At 46.0% G+C, this 21,651-nt stretch overlaps 1 protein-coding gene across 1 annotated transcript; it reads left to right on the forward strand.

The window, feature by feature from the left end:
* Nucleotides 1–4,121: 4,121 nt before the first annotated feature.
* Nucleotides 4,122–12,453, forward strand: GKN2 (gastrokine 2; the record flags this gene model as incomplete). Its single annotated transcript, XM_080634494.1, has 7 exons — nt 4,122–4,163; nt 4,268–4,348; nt 9,596–9,649; nt 10,141–10,272; nt 10,714–10,824; nt 11,703–11,856; nt 12,374–12,453. 7 exons carry the CDS (start codon nt 4,122–4,124, stop codon nt 12,451–12,453), a joined length of 654 nt encoding a protein of 217 aa, XP_080490620.1.
* Nucleotides 12,454–21,651: the final 9,198 nt, after the last annotated feature.

The following is a 21,651-nucleotide window of genomic DNA, read 5'->3' on the forward strand; positions in this document are numbered from 1 at the left end:
GAAGAGGTAAAGAGTTGGTATCTTCTAGACAGAGTTACTGAAGTGCTTGGTTTAGATGAACAAGCCAGTCCTTAGTTTGGGCCTAGCTGTAATCTGAGTCTTTCCAATGTCTAACTTTTACTTGGTGAAGGGACACTTTCATGCTTCCTGTGTGAAATATCTATCAGACATTAAGTACCATCTGTATTCAGCTCCAAATGCAGCTCCAAGTTGCATTTCATACGCTTATTCTCTTATTGTGGGTTGATCAAAGCAATAGTGCATCAGTCTCTTTGTAATTGCATAGCACCATTTGCTTTTACTATGATTAATAATTGCTTAAGGCAGCATGTGAAATCTCACTGGGAATGATACGGGATGAGGTTGAAATGCCCACATTGGGATTCTGTCGGAACGCTACTTTAGCAACTTGTCTTGGGAATTGCTTCTAGTTTTGAAAGGGTTTGTAAAAACACAGCACAGACCAGTGTAGGGTGATGATAAATTTTACTGAGATACAAGAGCCTCCACACAGAGCAGAAGAGACAGAGAAATGATTGAAAATGCGATCAAGAGCGGGTTATCAAGGAGGAGAACCCTGTTCATGCGGATGCTGGTCTGATTCTTCAAGAATTAATGACAGTAATGGAAAGGCCGTTCATTAACCTTAACTTTGAAGCATGAAGCCTCTTCCATTACGAAGTTTGAGCCTGAAAGAAAAGGAAGAACTGATTAGATTTGCACTGAGAGAATAAGTGAGCTGCATCTCTCCCAGCTTTATACCACACGCAATGGTTAGTACCGCCTTTTTAGACAAATCTAAGCTGTATATTGGGGTTTGAACCTCAAAGCTGTGCTGTGGCAGGACCCGTGGTAGCGAGGTATTGTATGTGCATGAAGCTGCTGAAACAACTGAGGCTTGCGTTAGCAGCCAGAGCCCAAAGCTTGGTCTCCAGGTTACATGCACAAGAATGGCAAATCTGTTGCTCTTCCTTCGGTATTCATTCCCCGATGTATAAGAAGCCATAGAAAACCATAGGGTTTCCATAAGGAGCTTGCACATCTTCACTTCATTCCCTATTGTAATCTTGCTGCTCGTTGTTTTGGTGTACAAACACTGTTAGTGGATACTGACCAGCAGCTGGGTAAGCCAAGTAAGAGGGAATCCCTCTGCACAGAGCTTGAATGCGTTTTCCATATGGGCGCAAGCTTTGGAGCCTGTCCCTTGAGATGAGGAGGCGATTCTCTCTGGGTGGAAACTGGCGAGGGTCAGATCCCTGAGCAACAAAGAGACAAACCCAGACAACAGCATTTAGAGACAGCAAGGACGGAGCTGAGTCTCTCTGCATAGCTTTGAATATGGATGGGTGGTTCTTGAAGGGCAGCTTTTGAAATGACAGAGCCCTCAGAGTGATTCAGCTTTGCTGAGAAACTTGTCTTTGGCTCTCGGAGCCTTTCCTGCTCTGTGTGTAGGGAACAAGGACTTTTCATAGGTCATTGATCAGCTTTCTCACTGTTTTCATTCACCGTCCTACCTCGTTGCCTAGAGGTGGTTCAGGAAACCTGTTACCAAACAGGAAATTCTCGTCCATTTTAGAGATGATGCAGGTGTGTTTTGACAATACCTTGGTGGCAACATAACCCTATGGAAAGAAAAGAAAGAGCTTTTTGTTGCAAGCAATATACAGCGAAGGAGGATTGCCAGAGAGAAGCACTGATTTGAAGAAGAAATAAAGCTTCAGACAGTAAAAATATTCATAGCGAAGGAAAACAGTGCTTTTTCAATGATATTGCCTAGGTAAATGTGCCATTGATGCTGACAAAGGACTGGTAACGGGTAAATTGCTTTCTCCATACCACCGTGTGTATGAGGTTTTACACTGCTGGAGTCGGGTGTAGGGATGCACTGCGACAAACATCAGTGCATCAAACTGATGTGCAAACAAACAACAGAAGCGCTCAGATGGTCCGACGAGAATGTTTTGAAGCATCTCCTATAGAATCTTGTCAAGCTTTATTGAAGCTCAGGTGTTTCGAACACACCTTTTTGCTGTTTCCCATGGGGTTTGCACCATGGGGGCACTCACCGTCTTCACATCCCAGACTGATTTCCAAGGGTCGGAGCCCTCCTCTGGGTAGCTGTCATCCCCTGTGTCATAGAACAAGCTCATACTGCGGTGTCCCTTGAGGTTTCTCTCGCTTTTCTGGGTTTGGGAACAGATGAAAGGAGGTGAGGATTGAGGGTGGTGGGGTCCCAGGAGCTGTTCACTCAAAGCCATAGCTCCGGTAGCCACGTTTTGGGAAGCGGTTGCTCTTAGGGATCCCATTAAACGGGAGATATTTTCTGGCCTGAGAGCTGTTGTGTCAAACCTGACATTCAGGCTTCATCTAGCCCTGGTTTTCATGTATCTGCAGCCACCTTACAAAGGCAGCCAAGCTTTAACACTACTGCTCTATTCCCCCCATAGGGATGTGTAAAACGCTTCTTTCGCTGTCCCACTGCGGAACTTTCTTTAAGCTGGATGCTCAGAGTCAAGCTTGTAAGAAAAAATTCCAAGGAAAGCAAAAGAATTCCCTGTTGTCCTTTCCCCAGCAGGAACACGCAGGCAGTGGGTTCTTTACAGCATTTCACTGTATTTTGTGGTCACATGCTAATATTGGGGGTTCTATGCTTACGCTTATCTCAAGACAGACTTTGAGTTCATGCCTAGCAACTGTCTTGCTTCCCCTCAATATATCAAGCACTTCTATATCATATATTCTTATACCAAATATCTCATTTGGTATCAAAACAATGCAGTTTCCTGCTAAGTATCAGACTTTAAGATATACCCTCTCTTTCAGAAACGTATTTCTCAGAGGCTACAGCTAAAAGCCACTAGTTCTTGTGGCAGCAGTGTATGATCGCAGCTAGCTCCGTACTTACCCTGTTAGCAAGGGCTGGAGCCAGGAAAACTCCAAGGAGAGAAGCAATCACGATCTGAAATGAACATTCAAAAGTCACAGCACTTTGACATTGGGAATGGTCATCTGGCATCAGGTTATTTGCTGTCTTCAAGGCGTTTTGACTTCCAGTTTACCTTTGTGTACCTGCTCGCGTGTACCTGAAGTGGGATCTGGCTGAAGGGTATTTGAATACACAGAAGACTTCTTTTGTCTCTCTTAAATTCTCTTAACCTCAGTAGCATACTTTGCACAGGTAAGAGCATCATTTCAATAGAGGGTTGTAAAACACATCCAGCCCCAGTTCAGTGAGCTCCTTGCAGAAAGAGGGCTGAAATGCTTTATTTTAGGAGTGAACCATTCACCTTGAGCTTTAGCTTTCAGACCTGGAGCAGATACATGACAGGTCCATGTGCACCTATTGCGAAGAGTTGGAATCTGGGTGCACAGCACAGCTCTGTACTCAGAACACAGCAGAAATGGGGTTTGAGTATAGTAGATCTCGTGCCTCTGAATACAGGACTAATCGTGTAAGGGTAGAACAATCATTTCTCTAGCAGTAAATGAAGTGTTAAGCACTTTCTTACCCACTTATAAAATACTATAGTTTCAGTGACTCACATGCTTGTTGCTCAGATTTGTCAAAACTGCTGCTGATACCTTTTTGAGAGATTTAATACCCTTATAATGATAAATTCTTTGGTGATAATTATTGTGAACAATTCCCTTGGAGACAATCCTTCCCAATATTGAATTAGTCACAAACCCCTCATCTACTTCAAAGGAGGATTTTAATGAGAAGAATCCAAGTGTGACTCAGAGAATTTCTCACTTACAGTTTGGGATTTATCCTGCTGTAAATATCTTGGCTTCAGAGTCAAGCACTTGGAGTCTTTCATGTCCCATGGTGCTTCCCCTACACTGTAGCCATGCCCTAACTTGATCAGACTTGCTGAGACTCACTTGCACCTGAGTTGTGAATGAGAGAATATTGCCCTTGTAACAGAGCCCTTCTCTCCTTCACATTTCAGTGGGCACATGGAGTGAAATCCCTGCCAAAAGTGACGTCCCACCCCTGCTATCCCAACCCGTTTGGCATTGTCCCTCTGTGGTCCCTGCACAAATCAGTGCGAGTCAGTTTGACACCAAGAAAGACTCAGAATAAAGCTGTCCATCCTTACCCGTTTTATGAGAAAGTGATGCAGATACTTACAGTGACCTTCATTTTGGTGGTAGGCAAGGTGAGATCTGCTGGCAATGCATGTGTACTCTTTTTATACAGTAATAGCCCAAAGTTAAGCCTTCCATGGGCTTTACCCTATTGGCGCGTGCCCTGTGTTCACAGAGTCGCGCCGGCTTCCTGGGGAAGTGCTCTGATAAGAAGAGGTTTGATACCAACCTCAGGGTGTTCATTATGTGCAGGGAGGTGAAAGGAACCTTGTCACAGTCAGTTCAATGTGGTTTATAGTAACTTTTAAATGGGCAAAAAAATATAGGAACTGGAGAATAGATGCCTAATGAAATCTGCAGTGACGCTTTGTGCCTCTGAAGGACAGGAGGCAAAATATCAGGTGAAGGATTCAGCCTGATATTTTATCTATAGCTGATACCAGCTTTTATATCAGTAGAGGTGCTAACCTTGCTGTGTCAAATGTTAAGTCAGTCCCTGGAAATCATGAGGTTGCTCTAAATCCTAGGAATTACCAAGATCTTTTGTTACCTGTCTGAGCTCGCTCTGTTTGGATCTGTTTGTCAGTCTTTAGGTGCAGCCTCTGTGTCTTCACAGAGCCTCTTCATGAGAATAGGACCTGATTACAGACTAAGGGCTAATGCCAGAAAGGGACCATAAGCAAGGGACAATAAAAGATGAGGAAGGGAGGAGCAGTAACAACGAGTATTTTATGTCACTATTATTTCAAAGGAAATAATAAACCAAGGTTATATATACGTCTATCTCTTCAGATAACATGGATTTGTTTCTTTGTGCCTGTTACTGAAGAAGCACTTTCAGAGATGCTCATTTACCTACTCCAGAAGTACCTACTCTTACTAAAGAGCAGCTCTCTCGGTACCTCTGTATACTGACCATGCACTTTGCTGTGGGACAGTGTGGGTTTGCACACTTCAGTTGCCCTTTTCATCACCAGAATGGCACAAGGGGGACTCAGTGTCATTATAAACTAAAGTCTCTGAACTGAGCTGAGGATCTTCAGTGAAGCTCTTACTGCAAAGACCACAGAATCTTATTGTACTTGAGACGGTGAGGCCCAATTCTCATTTACATCAGTCAGGGCCATGCTCTGTCATCCTGCTACTGGCTGGTGCCTTGCTCAGGCTACATCAGTGCAGTGGAGGTGTTGTGCTCTGCCAGCGCTGTGAGCAGAGAGCTCACATGCTTTCCATCTAGTTTGAACCCACTTTGCAACTAAAATGTGGTGAATGAAAGCAATAAATTCCTAAGGGGAAAGATTTATGGGTCTTTGAATCGAACTGATAGGAGGATGCCAAATGGAGACAGGTACGTCCTTAGCTTCCAAGACCCAAAATACAAAGAGAAGCCTTATTTTGTATGTCACGAAACCCTCTTGTAGTCTCTGGATATTTGATTAATGGACTAGTTCTCAGGAAAGGCATTTTGAGACCAAACTGTGGAATGCTAATCCCTGTGGTGTCGTTAGCAATCAGTTGGAAAGCAGTTTTGCCCACTTCTTCCAACAACCGTAGCCAATTTGGCCATTACAGTGATGTGTCATACTTGGAAGCCCGAACTTCCAATCCTTCCATCAACTTCTGAGTGGTTTGTATGGCAAACACACACATTTGACGTTAGGAATAGCTTACAAAACTAATGGCAGCAGTAGAAGCCAGGAAACAGGGCAGGGAGGGCTGCTTTTACTGCATAAGACCCTGTTCTTGTTCCAGTACAAGTTTGTCTCTCCCATTTTTAAAGCTCTGCTCAAGACATTCTGTTTCTGTACAAACCTCTTGGACCACTGTGCAGCAAACTCCTAAGGTGAAGAGCTGCTCCAGCTTTAAACCTTTGCTCCAGCTCCTGTTTCCTTCTGTGCACACTCATTTTCACCTGGTTTTCTGCATGTTTCTGTCTAACAAGGGCACATCTGCTGAAATCATTTCTGCGTTCAGCCTTGAAGCTCGAATTAGTTTCTAACTTCATTGTGCTTGACCTGTCCTTGTGTCACCCAGTTTTTTCTCTAGGCTGTGTCACCCCATCTTTATCTCGTGCGTGGCATTCTGCTGATGGAAGCAGAGAGAATGGTGTTGATTTTTTGAGGTGTTGCTTCGTTCTTCCCCTTCCTCCCACTACCTGCTCCCTCCCTGATAAAGTACATATTTACCAAAAGGAGCTGGAAAAAAAAGGCACCAGGAGAGCTGATGATGATTGAATCCATCTACCTTGGAATTCCTGTTGGGTAATCCGGCTTGAACTGCAGTTGGACAATTATCCTTTTCATTTCATGGAATCACAGAATCCCAGCCTGGTTTGTGTTGGAAGGGACCTTAAAGCTCCTCCAGCTCCAACCCCTGCACGGGCAGGGACACCTTCCACTGGAGCAGCTTGCTCCAAGCCCCTGTGTCCAACCTGGCCTTGAACACTGCCAGGGATGGGGCAGCCACAGCTTCTCTGGGCACCCTGTGCCAGCGCCTCAGCACCCTCACAGGGAAGAGCTTCTTCCTTATCTCCAACCTGAACTCCCTCTGTTTCAGTTTGGACCCATCACCCCTTGTCTTAATGCTCCAGAGAAAGGAAACAGAGCTGGTGAAGGGTCTGGAGAACACGTCTTATGAGGAACAGCTGAGGGAGAAGAGAAGGCTTAGGGGGGACCATATCACTCTACACTACTGCCTGACAGGAGGTTGTAGTAATGCGGGGTCAGTCTCTTCTCCCAGCAAGCCATAGGACAAGAGGAACCGGCCTCAAGCTGCACCAGGGCAGGTTTAGATGGAGCTGAGGAACAATTCCTTGCCCAAAGGGTGCTCAGGCATTGGAACAGGCTGCCCAGGGCAGGGCTGCAGTCACCGTCCCTGCAAGTGTTCACACACCATGGAGCCAAGGCCCTCAGTGCCATGGGTTAGTGGTGGCCTTGGCAGTGCTGGGAATGGTTGGACTGGATGAGCTTAAAGCTCTTTTTCAACCTGGTTGATTCCATGATTCCATGACTCTGGCGTTGTCACGGATAATGTTGTCCCTGAGTGCCTGCGCACTGATTTCAGGGATATTACTGGGAGATAGGGGACAGAGGGGGGAAGCCTCCAAAAAGCAAGGCTTTCCTCTTGGCAGTGTATGCAGGCTTTGCCTGTAGCATCTGGCAGTGCTTCTCTCTTCCAATATTGTTAATTAAGAACTCAATCTTTCCCTTTTGGCCTTGTCTGATCAGATCAGCACAATCCAGTCAGTCCAGAGGGAGGTGGAAATCAGGAGATGGTGGCTGTTGTAATTCTCCTTCATGAAACAGCTGAGGGTTTCACAAGTTGCCTTGCTCTTACCTGTGTCTAAAACGCAGCTCATTCTTGGGTGTTTTTCAGAAGAAAGGAGTATATGAAGTTATTTAAGCTTCACTTTAACTTACTAAAGCTTTTTGGTTTCGCTTGTGGCACCCAAACCCTCTTAGATCCCTGCTCTGAAAGACTTTTTTGGCTGCTGAAATCTGGGTGTTTCTGACGTATCTGTAATGTCAAGAACAAAGAATCTGTTGAGCAGGAGGGGCAGAGCCAGCTTTCAGGAGTAACGTCAGTCTAATCTAATCAGCCTAGCAGTGCTTCTCACAGTTTATATCTGTTTATGTGCATTCTGATAGGTTGCTTATCAGCACAGCTTTGTTACACTTGAGGTGCCATTTTTTTGTGCAATAAAGCAAATGTGTGCAATTTCCTTTGTTTTTATTGAGGCCTGTTTGCTGAGAGAGATTCCATGCAATCTCTCTCACCTTTTCTTCCAGTGACTGAGATTACAGAGCTATGTTGGCTCTTAGGCTGAGTTCTTGTTTTCTTAGAAGGGAATAGGCCTCCGTTATGACATGCTAATAGAAAGCAGAGTGTGATTTGTCCAGGTTCCAGCATGGGCTGGTGTGGAGTCACAGCTGAGGAGGAGCCAGGCAAGGTCGCAGGCATAGAGGAATAGCTCTCATAGCATCATGGAATGGTTTGGGCTGGAAAGGAGCTGAAGATCATCCAGTTCCAACTCAAGGACACCTTCCACTAGAGCAGCTTGCTCCAAGCCCCTGTGTCCAACCTGGCCTTGAACACTGCCAGGGATGGGGCAGCCACAGCTTCTCTGGGCACCCTGTGCCAGCGCCTCAGCACCCTCACAGGGAAGAGCTTCTGCCTTATCTCCAACCTGAACTTGCCTGTTTCAGTCTGAACCCATCACCTCTTGTCCTATCACTACCGTCCCTGATGAATATCATGTCGTCATTGGCACTTTGATTAAATACAGGGAACAGAGGTAGCTTTAAAGGAGGAATCCCCATCCTGCTCCTTTGGGTTTGTGACCTTATGTGAACTACACATCCTTTCAAGGCTCATGTACGCTGAGGAAGCTGAAAGTTACCTGCAGTGTCTTGTGCAGGACAGTTGTTATTCCTGATTCCATCACTGATTTCAATGCATGTGTTATATTCATCATGGTAACTGATCAAAACCAAGCAGCACTCCCTGTCAAGAGCTCATGGGTATATTGGATGGAAGAAATGACTGACAAATTACTCGTAGGCCACCATGATGTAGGTATTTCTTTCCAGGGTTTGCCTGCAGACTATTAGGCGTTATGTTCCAGAAGACAAAATGCAGTTGGTAGGAATGAATAGCAGAGTTATTGCTGATGCCATTTCATTCTAGACAATATCCTGTTAAATATTTAAAACAATGGAACCACCAAGAGTGGGAACTCCTCTAAAGTTTAATCCACTGAATAATGGCCATTGCCAGAGTGATTGATTTCACAAAAGCTGACTTCCTGATTGCTTTTATCATATCGGGGTCAGGTTATCTGTGCCAGCCCAAAATTCAGATATGAGCTTTGCCATAGTTTGGCGTGTAGATATGGACTTGTTCAAGAAAACTCCTGTCAAGTGTTTCCCACACCTCCAGCAAGATATAAAAGTTGAAGGTCGCTGGGCTTTTCTTGCATTCTTCCTTTCTGCAGCCTCTTGGTCCTATCTGGAGGAAAATGAATGGGCTTGTGAGTATATCCATTTTTGAACTTGTTAGAAAATATTCCTTCTTTCTGAAAGCAAAAAGATAGAGAAGATGATGCTCAAGTATATGATACAGTGTTGGGGCTAATGGGATCTGTGTATCGTTTCCTTGGTTGTTTCATGGGGAGCTTGCATTTCTGGGGGGCACAGTAATCCCCTTGAAGGCAGTGGAAGCATCATTTGTGCAGAACTTGGTTGTAATTCAGAAGGGGGATTTAGTTATGATTTCACAGCTGTGGTTGTAGAGGCAAATCAAGAAGAAACATGGCATCAAGGAGGGACTTTGAGTTATCATTCTGCTTTTCCACTTGCAGGCAAAACAGAGCCTAATAGAAAGAACTGAAGACTTGTTTTCAGCTAATACGTGTGTTAAGTGGGGCATTTTGCAAACTGATGCTGCCTCCCTCTCTTCCTGAACTGGGGTTTTTATGGCACTGTTTGATGTGTTCCTCTTACAGGCCGCAGTCCTCGTCTTGCTGGGAATCTTCTGGACTCAGACTTTGGCACTGGACGTAAGTAGAATGAGAAGCCTTGTAGTGCATGTACTCATTTAACACGTATTGGGTCCTGGGCAGGGGGGGAAGATAACAGAAGGAAAAGCACAGAAGAAACTAACAGGGTGCTTATGGCCAAGTGTAGAGAAAAATAGCATTTGCAATCATATAAGCCAAAGAAGCAGCTCTATGCAGGTGCATAGTAACGAGAAATGTGTTGGGGTGTGGATCCCCTTAGGTGAAGCTGCAGCAGTCTGCTGCTAGTACACATAGGGACTGGGATGCCCTGTGGTGTTGTTCTTGAGCCTGCAGTGAGAGCCTGTCCCCTCCTTTCTCACTCTGACAGACTCATGCACAATTAATCTCAACCTCAAGAGCCTTCTGAGACTGCTATAGGGTTGTTAAGGGGTTTACTATCTACATAAAGCAATGGTACTTGGTTTTATTGCCCCTTTAAAAGCTGCAAGCAGATGATGACCAATGATTTTGTGTGTTGTGTTTTACCAAAGACCTTTGTCCTGCAAGAACCTGACAATGGCTATGTCACTGGGACGATGACTATCGACAATGGCAACAGGATTGCTGATGTCCATGTCCGTTCTGGCTTGTACTCCTCTGATACCATTTTTGACTACTCAAGTGTAAGTAAACCAAAGAATCTGCCTTGACTTGAGTTTTTAAACTCAGAAGTCATTTTAGAGCATTCTTATCAAAAGTTGTCCTGAAACATGATTTCTTTGAAGACTCCTCTTGGGCCACCTCTTTATTTCACCCATGCGATGTGGGGACTTATAATGAAACCTGTGGTGGCAGCTTGGGATGGTGAGAAGGATGGCTCTGACCTCCATGAGGTCAACGGAGAATGGGCTTCCATCACTCTTGTGTAGCAAGTCTATTGGGAAAGATCCTTCCAGCCTTATGGACAGACACCAGCTTGGGCAGGCTGCTTCCATTCCCCAAAGGTGCAGAATCATTCCACAGTGGTAGCCTTTATGTTTCTTCTAGGTTGTCCTAAAGCATTAGACAATCAGCTAATATGAGTGGTAGCCTTGAATTCATTAACTCCATTGTTTTAATCACAGGGGTACATTGCAACAAGGCTGTTCTCACGGAATGCCTGCTTCATCATGAAGATAAACAAGGAAGACATCCCAGAGCTGGAAGAAATCGGACGCCAGGCCTTCGAGAGACAGGTGACTACAGAAAACCCATGCAGGAAAGGCTGCTATCAGAGTTGTGTGCTGTGACATTAAGGACTGTAGTGACAGGACAAGGGGCAATGGGTTAAAAGTTAAACAGGGGAAGTTTAGACTGGATATAAAGAGGAAGTTCTTTACTGGGAGGGTGCTGAGGCACTGGACTGGGTTGCCCAGGGAGGTTGTGAATGCTCCATCCCTGGTGGTGTTCAAGGCCAGGTTGGACAGAGCCTTGGGTGCCCTGGTTTAGTGTGGGGTGTCCCTGCCCATGGCAGGGGGGTTGGAACTGGATGATCCTATGGTCCTTTCCAACCTAAACCATTCTATGATTCCATGACAGCAGCCCTTTGCTCTGCCTTTGAGAGCAGCTGTCCTTAGGAATGGCTTTTCCATTCCCAAGATGATGAAGGTGATCTGACAAGATGGAACTGGAAGAAAATGTCAGGTAGAACATCCTTTTTAGGTGATGAGCAATCTTGGCAGCCCCACACAGGGTTTTGTAGTGAGTTGGCATTGGGATTAAAACTGCAACATCCCCTGCCCTGGGAAGCAGTGTGATTTGGGGGTGATCACAGTTTAGACTGGCTTTCCCTTGGGTTCTGGACTGTCTAACGTTACAGTACAGCACATTTACAGCAAAACTTACTGGCAGCTAGCAGAACTGGTTGTGGCAGCAATGCAGCTCCATTTTGCTATCTTGGCAGTTAATATCTAGTGATATTGCTCCTGATGAGATTGAAAATACTTTTTGTCTAAAAGTATGTAGCTTCTTTTGCTACTGCTTTGTGTGAGGCGAAGGAAGGGGATTTTAGATTGGGGGACGTAGAATGAACCCAAAGCTACACTGCTGATGGTGTCTAACACTTTCCTTTTAGGCTATGAAAAAGGTGTACTCTCCAAATAATGTGTGGGTAGAGTTCCAACCTGGCAATTCCATGTTTGGGCGTGCCAGAGACTGGCTTGTCTATGGCAGACCCATTGAGCAGCTCTGCGCAGGTCTGCCTCTCTACCAGCTTGAAAGTACCAGACGTAAGTTCCAAGATCAGAACACGGTGCTTCTGTTACAGTTCATAAACACCTTTCTGTCCTTCCAAACTAAGTCCAAATGATGCCGTTGGGGCAGGAATATATTGCTCTACTTCAGAGAGGAGGAGTAAACTACGCAATAGCATTGAAAGGGGAAGGCTCTGGGATGCTTATATCTGAAACCCTGTTCCAAAGGGTGTTAGAAGGAACCACTGTGTGGCAGCTGTACCCGGTTGATGCCCCAGCAATACAATGGTCCCACATGAAATGTACTGGATGCTATATGCTACCTGCTGTATGCAGGTTATGGGAAAGGTGGAGTACAAAGGTGATGTAAAGCTGTACTGATATTTCCTCCCTTTGGGTTGCACCATAAATACTTCACACAATATCCATCGAGACCAACAGGAGCCTCAAACAGAACCATCATTGGGGATTGAATTTGTGTGGTAGGCAGACTTTTCCTCACTGGATACAGGGATCTTGTCACTCAATATCTTCCTTTTCTTGTTCTTTTCAGCACAAGCGAATGTCAATGGCTGTGCCAGTGCTGGAATTCCAAGCATTCTGGGCATGAAAATCTGTGAAAGAGTCAATTAGTCTGCATCCTGACAATTCTGCTGCACGGAAACACCTTGTTTCTTTGCATGCTTTTGTGATGGTAGCCACGTTGTCCAATTGGAACAAAACCGGGTGTTAGACTCAACTTGCCTATCCAAAGCTTTGAGCTCAGCAAACCTCTGATATACAAATAAAGATAATGCAGTAATTGAAGTGCTTTCTCTGTTGTCTTCATTGAATCATGGAACGGTTTGGGTTGGAAGGGACCTTAAGATCATCCAGTTCCACGGACAGGGACACCTTCCTCTAGAGCAGGTTCCCTTTGGTGCATTCCTGTGCTCAGGCTGCAACACGACCTGGGCATTGGATATGCTTCATATCAACGAAGAAACAGTCCTGGGATAGTTGTTTCCAGTGGAGAACTTCCCTTTGGAATCAGCACCCAGCTCCTTCAGGTGCTGACTCACCTTATTGCTGGAGGGGGGATAGCAAATGTGAACAGAGATGAAGGGATGGAGCAGAGCCAGGTTACCAACACGTGCAAAGAAGCTTGAGTTCTGCAGCCAGTGACCATGTGCAGTGATGTAGACAAGAGCAATGGGTCAGAGAGCTGCTTGTTCAGGCCCTTTTCACACCTGCATAGAGGAGACTGTCCCCATCCCCATCCTAAAAAGCTTATAACACAGAATGACACTATCCGTTTCACACAACGCCAGTGTACATAGAGCTGTGGCCACTTGCTCCACATACATTAAGGAGTAGTTTGTGTCAGGAGCTGATCACAGGACAAGCTGGGGCTCTGCTGGTAGAGCTCAGGGAAAGGTCCCATCCTTTCCATGGTGCTTGGAAGGAGTCTGGGGCTAAAGACGCAGTTTATTGGAGCCTTCAAATGCATTCCTGGGGAGGAAACTGGCCCCAGGTCTGCATTTTGTTATTTTCACATGAAACTCCTGGTTAAATCATCTGCTCTTTATTAAAGGAGCGTTTTATCACATGGTGAAACCGTTCCTTCAGGTTGGATTCCCAACAGGCTGCAGGTTCCTGGGGATCCAAGGAATGTTTGTGGAGAGTCACACTTTGGCGATTAAAAGCAGGAATACTGGTGTGTGACTGCAGGATGCAGGAGATCTGCTTGAGTCGTGTTTGCCATGGGAGCTCGCTGATGGGGATATGAAACCAGGAGCTGTAGTCGTGATGTTCTTGGCTGGTGCTCGGTGGCTGTGAAGCACCCCAAAGCACTCAGAGCACTGCTTGGCAAGAGGAACCATGGGGGGGGGTGACTTTGCTGCCTTGATGCTATCAGTGGGAAACCAAAGCTTACTCTATGTGGTTTGACTGCTGTCATGGAAGGAGGCAGGAACTCAGTGCAGCTCTTCAGTCCCATAGATCCTTTGCTGTAGCTTGGATTCCATCGAAATGAGAAGCATACTTGAGCTCTTAGACATTTTGTTTAGAAAGTATTGCATACGCATCCCACCCATAAGCTTTCGGTGTTGACCGCCTGTTAATTTTGAGGGCAGTGTCACAAACTCAGTGGATTTGCACTCAATATTGAGCAAATACAGCTCTACAAAGAGCAACTGAAACAAGCCTCAGTACCTCATATCTGCCCTTAAGTTCTGTTTGAGCTGGGAGATAATGTTTCTGCCCTTCGTGTACTCAAGCATGGAAGAAGATAGTTTCTAGCTTTTACTCTAGCTCACAATCTCACTGTATCAGCCAGGCCTGCCAGCAGTGCAGTTGTGTTTATTGTTTGATTAGCAATGCTTCCATCCACTCTCATGGCATTCCTATGCCAAGCTGCACAGGCACAGGGAACTGCTGTGGATGGAGCGCCCTGAAGGGACATCTGTTGTGATGTGCTGGGGTTTGGGGTACAGCTCACACAAAGAAAAGGAAGCGCGGGAGGAACCATATTCCACATGGCCCATATGCCCATGTTCTTCTTCCTCTGTTTTTCAGAGGGTGGCCTGTTTTCTATTTGATACTGTAGTTTGTCAGTGCTATTTCATGCTGTCTCATTCTTTGCTGACTGTGCCACAGTTTACCATGTGTTTTACATACCTGTCTTAGACTATAAGGAATCTACTCTTACCTTGCGAGGCGATAGATATTGTCCCTCCACTAAAGGGAAAGAGCAACGAAGCAGAGAGAGGTGAAATGTCCCTGAAGATAAGGTCCATCTCTTGCCTTAAATAACCGTAGTCTGAAAACGTTTTCAATCTTCAAACCTTTGCCTGTCAGCAAAGGGTCTGCCCTGAATGTTCGTGATCTGAAGGAACTATAGAGCTTCCGTTTCATTCCTCAGTTAACTGAGATGCTGTGTATAGCATGAAGCATCTGGTGTCGTGGAGCTCATTAGGTATCAGTACCTTTACGGGTCGTCTATTGGAAAGGATCTTTTTACATTGTGTTCCGTGAGATTTCCCACTGGAATGGACAGAATATTCCCACTGACTTCCATGGGAGGATTGCAGCCACTTCCCAAGTGGAGAGGAGCCAGCGACTGTTCCAGAAACAAAGGGAGGGGGAGATTTATGTTCAGGGTGGGTCAACAAAGCAAAGTGCTTATCCTGATAACTGCCCAAGGTTAATGTGCAGAGGGGATAAGGTGAGGCTTTATTAGCCTTAAGTGTAAGGTTAACACCTTGGAAACAGCACAGGAACTGGTGTGTGTGCATCAGGAGAGGGGCAGGGCTGCGGTGATCCTCCCAGGGCTGGAACACTGCTCCAATCACAGCAGTGAAGAAAGGAGCCAGTGCATGTGCACTGACAGCTTCTGTAAGTTAAACCAGTGTTTAGCCCGGGGTGGGATATCAGGATAATGCTGATTGTTTGCTCCCAGCTTTCTAAAAGGTGTTTCAAGGCATTCCTGGAATCCGAGCAATGGTATCATCGGATGCGCACTGACAGGCAGCTTAAACAGCTCAAGCATTCGGGGAGGGCAGAATTAGCACACATTCCAGCCACATCTCCAGCTCTGCTGCAGTTAACCTTTCTGGATCCTCACACATATCACTGGGCAGGGAGCCTCTGTGGTCCCTCACTGCCAAGGACACCAGTTTATCACCTGTGCTGCACATGAATCCAAGATATCTTTACCACCAAACCCATTGTTGGAGAACCCCCCCAGGTTTCCCAGTGTACAAGATCATGTACTAAGATCAGGGCACGACACCTTTGGCAGTTGTGATAAGTTTAAAATCAGAGCTTAACATGGGAACTCTGACCCTGGTGAGCAATAGCATTGGGATGAGGCTGCTTCTGCAGGTATCTTGTCTGATGCAGGAAAACAAGTTCTCCGGCTTGCAGCAGGTAATGAAAGGGAACAGCTATTGATAATAGCAAATTGTCCCTTAGAGCAAGCGTTTCCACTAGAGGAGACAAAATGAAGTCAAACTGGAGAATCAAACCTGTGTTTGAAACAAGAATTGTGTGGATTGGGCTGGCAAGGCCATAATGGGAATGAGCATCCTCTGGTCTAGGGCTTCCCACCCTTTTAGTACTAACAACGAGGAGGAAGAAACACATTGCCTTGATTTTAGAAGACAAAACCCTGCCTCTTGAGTGTGCCTCTAAGCACCCAGGAGCAAACTGCTGTGCTTGAGCACCGAGGTGCATGTGCAAGAAGAAAAGAGGACGCCAAAGGGAAGGACTTTCTTAAACACTCCAATATGAAGTTATTTTCTGGAGGAAGATGAGCCGGGTTTTGAGCAGTTCCTCGTTTAAAACAAGTCAAATCTTGGCTACACAGATTTTCCAAGGCCTACAACCCAGTTCTTCCCACGGAGCTGGGAACCGGCTGTGATTTCATCCAACACTAGATGGCAAACGGCTCCAGTAACGTCCGCACTGGGTTCTCACTGCAGCCGGAGCCCGGGGCTCTTGAGGGAGGTCTCGCTGTTATTAGGCCGGTAAAAACACCGGGTAGGAACAAACCATAACTCAAAACTAATATACATGAACCTCTATCAACCCGAGACCTGCTCCCCAGGATGTAAAAGAGGAGTCAGGATGCAGAGGGTTAGAATCGTTTCTCTCCCATTCCCAGAGCAGCGGGGTGTTTGTTCTCATGTGGAATGATGCCCCATCTGGTGAGGAACTGAACTCTCTTTCAACCCCTTCGTATTTGTCGTTCTTTCTCTTTAATGTACAGTTCCATTATCTAATGAGCCATTGTCAAAGATGGTTTCTTCACCAAAGATTTCAAAGAGCTTTAAGAACATGAATAGCAAAGATGCACGCATGAGTGAAACCTTTTCCCTTTCAGACAAGGGATGCAGCAACACCTGAAAGATCCATCTGACAAACAGCAATCGCGCAGTGACCATGAGCACAGGTAAGAGGGGAAGCCCCATTTCTCCTGTGTTCCTCTTATCTCTCCTTATCACAATCCCATTGCTACCATGGGAAACAGAACCAGCTTCATCTGCCTCTGCCCGTCCTGCTTAGCCAAGCTCCTCCCTCAGGCAGGAATAACCCCCCAATTCTCTGCTCTTGGTTCCTCATTTGGTTTGGGGGGGTTTGGAAGGGAAGCCTTGCAGGCAGGTCCTGCTGCTCTTAGCACCCATCATGGACACATCCTTTGCTGGTTTTAGCGCCTTTCTTCCTATTCTGCGAGTTCTTTTCTTTGCTCTTTCTCTCAGCCAGACTCAGGTGATTTGGCAGTTCCCATCTCACTCCACCTTTTGAGGGTGTCTATAAAGAGAGGAAGGTGATTCAGACCTTCTGAATGGGGACCTCAGGTTGCTCCAGCCCGCTCTTGTTGGATGGAAAAGTGGATGTAGCATAAAGCAGATCCTTTTGTGGCTATGCTCAGAGTGGAGAAAGCATCACTCTGTAACTGCTGGCGCTCAGATGGGAGCTGATGTGGGGGTATAGAGAAAGGCAGAGGGGTAAAGCAGGACAGTGAGTCTTTCTGAGGACATTCCTGTAATTCAGATAGCTCCCAGGGCAGCCCAGACTACAAAGACAGCCAAGGCCTGTTTGCAGGCTCTTAATCCTGCCTGGCACTTCCCAGGTAGGACATGGTCCATCCCCCCTTCCCATACGTATCCCCATAGTCGCGATGCCAGTTGCTGGGAGCTTCCCCTCTCTCCCACTGGCACCATTGTACAGATGGTCACTTAAGGACTATTAAGCACTTAGAAATGCTTAAATTGAGGCATAGGGACATTAAGGCTTGAGCCAATAACCTTTTCCATTCCCTGTGATGGGAAGCAGGGGCTGTTTTCACCTAAAGAAGCTCCCTGATGCAGAAGTTTGCCCTGAGCACGCTGGGAGGTGTTTGACAGCAGCACATTAAGCAATGTCCCCCCTTGGGTGCAACATACTGAGAGCTGAGCCAGGGCACTCTGCCACTCATTCCAGATAAGTCGAGCCCTTTAACACCAGGGCCTGCGAGGGGCTTGTTCCATGCTCTCAATGAGATAAGCTGCCATCCACGCTTCACAGGACACTCCTATCTGCCAAGCTGCTCTGAGGCAGAGCTGGGAGATGTGCAGCATGATTTAAAGCACGTTACAGACCCCCCCAATCCCAAATGTGGGGGGGGTTGCTGGTTAAAAAGTGAGGAACTTCCAGAAGGATGGGATCCTTCGGATAGGGCAATAGCTCTGCATAGCTTACAGATGTTAAACAGCTGTGAAGGAGAGAACAACGCACCAAGAATGGTAGAGCTGGCACTGTTAGAGTCTAAAGAGTGGGAGATTGATTCAAAAGCCTCCAATTAAGATGTATTTTCATGCTTCTGAGCCTCACAAGCGTTAATGCAGTATAAATAGAGCGTGTATACATACACTGAATCTCTGACTGATGTGGCAGCTAATCAGTGTGTGTATCAATGGAGCGACTTTCCTGGCTGGAAAGGTATTTGCATAGAGCTGTTACCCCTCGGTTCTCCTTTCCCTGCCTCTTGTCATTGGCAATGAGTGTTTTAAGCATCCTTAAACAGGGCTGCAGGCTAAGAGGACCAGACCAGATTCTGAATTAATGAAAAGTTCTATATAGTTCCCCTTAAATATATGTATATAGATATACATGTACGGAAAAGACAAGATTGATATTTAGTTGCATGGCAAACATGAATGAGGCTGCTGACAACCCTCATGTACCCAGACTAATTGCAAGCATCAAGTTACAGACACTGCAATGTATTGCATTTAAATCTATTTAAATCTTTGCCTTCTTAAGGCTGTACTTACGCTGTGTTTTCACTGAATTCCTACTGTTACATACAATTTGCTTTCCCTTTTTGACCCCAGCCCTAACACCAAATGAACAGCAGATATTAGACCTGCCTAATTTATCCTCTTGCTGTGGTTGCAAGCTGTTTGTCTTTGCAATCACCATCTCGTGCTGAGACATTGAATAACACTGCCAGAAAATATTCCATCAGTCAGGTTCTCAATGGAACCATCTCAAGTCCTTGATCAGGATCATCAATAGGATAATTTCTGCTGAAAGAGCTGGTTTTCTTCCAACCCATTGCTCAAGACTGAGAATCCATCCTAAAAACCAAGGGCGAGATGCATTTAGTAACCATTCCCATTTGCTCTTTTAGGGCTGTGGGAGCATTTAAATGGAGTTCATTAAGGGAAAGAATGATCTTCCTCAACCAGCCCACTTGGACCCAGAGCCGACAGAAGAAGAGGAACGATGCTGGAGGCTGCTGTGGAGCTTTATATTCCTGCCTTGCTTTTGTCAGTGTCACTGGAGTGGCTCCGAGGAGTTGAACACCCGCAGGAATCCCGGAGCTCCATGGCATAACTACATGAGGAGAGAAGGAATTCCAGAAATGTCAAATTCAAACTTTCTCTTGACCTTTCCCTATGTGATAAGGAGCCTGCAGAGTCCAGCTCCTGGGGGGAAGCAGCGTGCCTACGCTGCTGTTCATTAGCCCTGCAGCGCGGTCGCGTCTGTGCCAAGGTCTCTGATAGCAATGGGTTGATTTTGACCACGTCTCACCAGGTTTGTATGGCCAGATGGAGTTAATAAATGATGTGGCCTTTAGGGATACTGGTTTTGAAATGACCTTTTAATATTCAGGCCTCCGTCTGCACAGGGGCATGTACCGAGATAATGGTTGTGGAGGCAAACCAAGAGATTTCTTGAGACACCTCCCATCCTATCAATGATATAAGCAAATATTTAGCTATTTAGCTCTTCTGGAAACACTTGTGCTTAATGTAAATGTGTCTATTGCCTGTGTTAGTTCACTTTGAGGCCTAGAAGGAAAAGACACAGGTTAAATGCTGGAATATGCAAAAGCAAGCACCAGCCCGGTCACACTACAAGCTCTTCCCAATAACTGCTTGGGAAAGGAGCACACAGGGACAGTGAGGCCGTGAGCTTGCAGTGAATTTGCTGCACATGGATGACAGGACACTGACAGGAAGGCAATGTCCAGCCATTTCCAGCTCTTTTCTTTCTGTTTCAGTCTCTCAGGCTTTGTGCTGGCTTCAAAATCTCTGCTTATCCTTATGTATCTGGACTGCCGCCTGGCCATTGACTCGCAGCTCAGACCAGGTCGCACAAGTGCAGATGCACTCCCTTCCTATACCCTGGAGCTTCTGCCACCTCAGTAGGAGAAAAGGAGAGAGGAAAGGGAATCGCCAGGCGTAGTGCAGGGAGTTTTGGTGTTCTGCTTGTCCGTGTGAGCCCCATCCTTTCCACTTGCCTGGAAATAGCGGACGAAGAAGGTGCGCTGGGGCTTTCCCATATAAAGCTATTGCTGCACATCTCAGTGCTGTCTCTGCATCAGGAGGAGGTTGTAGCACGCAGTGTAAGTAGTTCCCTGCCCTTGTGGCTGCACAGAGGCTTTCCTTCTTCTCCCCGTTTCCTTTCCTCAACCACGCAGGTTGCAATGCATCACTGCGCTTCTCTCGCACCGCTCTTGCGTTAAATCCTATCTTTTCCTTTTCCTTTGCCATCTGAAATCAGAACAGAGCTGCAGGGAACAGCCCATTTATGGACAGGCAAGCCAGAGCAGCCACGAGCGGACGCATACAGGAATAAGGACTTGGGCAGATGCAGGAATGGAAACTAATTTTAGTTATTCCATTGCAAGCTCATCACACTGTCAGTGTCACACTCTTCTTTATCTCCCATCTCGCACCCCGCAGTTACCTCATGCCACAGCTATCTCCTGACAGGGACCATTGTGGGGCAGTTTTGTAGGAATTTCAAACCTGGATTGTGGAAAACCGGAGGTCACATGCTGCGCTGGAGCTGCAGCACTCCCCTTCCTCCCCGGAATGGCACATATGCCTGTGGTGTCCTGATTAGAGAGCAGCCTTGAACTGAACCGTTTACACAGCTTTTGAAGGGGGTTTCAGGTCTGCCCACTATGAAGTTAATGATTTCTCAACAGGATGTGCTGCTGTTGATTCAATTGGAATGCTGAGATTCAATCGGAATGTTGAGATTTAATCCAAGTGTTAAGGTTCAGTCCAAGTGCTGTGGTACAGATGTCTGATACCTCCTTACAGTGGAAAAATACGGGCTTATTTCAGACTGATCTCAGTGGGTTTGAGCCCTGATTGACATCACTAAAGGTGCTCCTGTTCTTCCACTGAAACACATTCTTTTCTTCATTATTAATGTTATTTATGGGCAAAGGCACTCTTGTGGCTGAGTGACAGCTGTCTCAGATAGAAAAGACTCAAGCGTGACATTTTCTTTCTCAAAGGCTTTAGCACAGAAACAAAGCTTCCCTTGTGCTATAATGCAAATGTCAGATATGATACAGGATATGAGACAGGATATAGGTAGTTTCTTGTGGTGAAGGAGGACGCTGCATCTTGAGGTCTGGGAATCGAGGTGCGATTGCTGGTTCTGCTATCGAAGTCCTCTGCTACCTTGGGCAGGTCATTTGATAGATTTTCTTCTCTTTTCTCCTGTCTCCCCTGCCCTAAGTATGAGGATTTGGAGCTGCAGCTTGAAGATCTATGATAAACGTGCCCCAAAGCCCCTGATGTGGGTCCTTCCTCAGTGACATTTGAAATGAAATGCTCTTCTCTTCACATTCCAGCCACAGTTTTACCTGTGATCCTTATATTCACATAGAAATATTCAGGACAGGCGAAATTCTAATACCCTTTCCCCCTCAAATAGATTATTTATTATTTGAATATATTTTCAAGGAATATTGTCTTTTTGGTAATGCTTCTGTATTTAAACCAAGAACAATTCTGTTTTCCTCTACCTTCACCTCTTTGGGTTTGCTCAGTGATGCTT

Source organism: Psittacula echo, assembly GCF_963264785.1.
Source record: "Psittacula echo genome assembly, chromosome: 25".
Lineage (NCBI taxonomy): Eukaryota > Metazoa > Chordata > Aves > Psittaciformes > Psittacidae > Psittacula > Psittacula echo.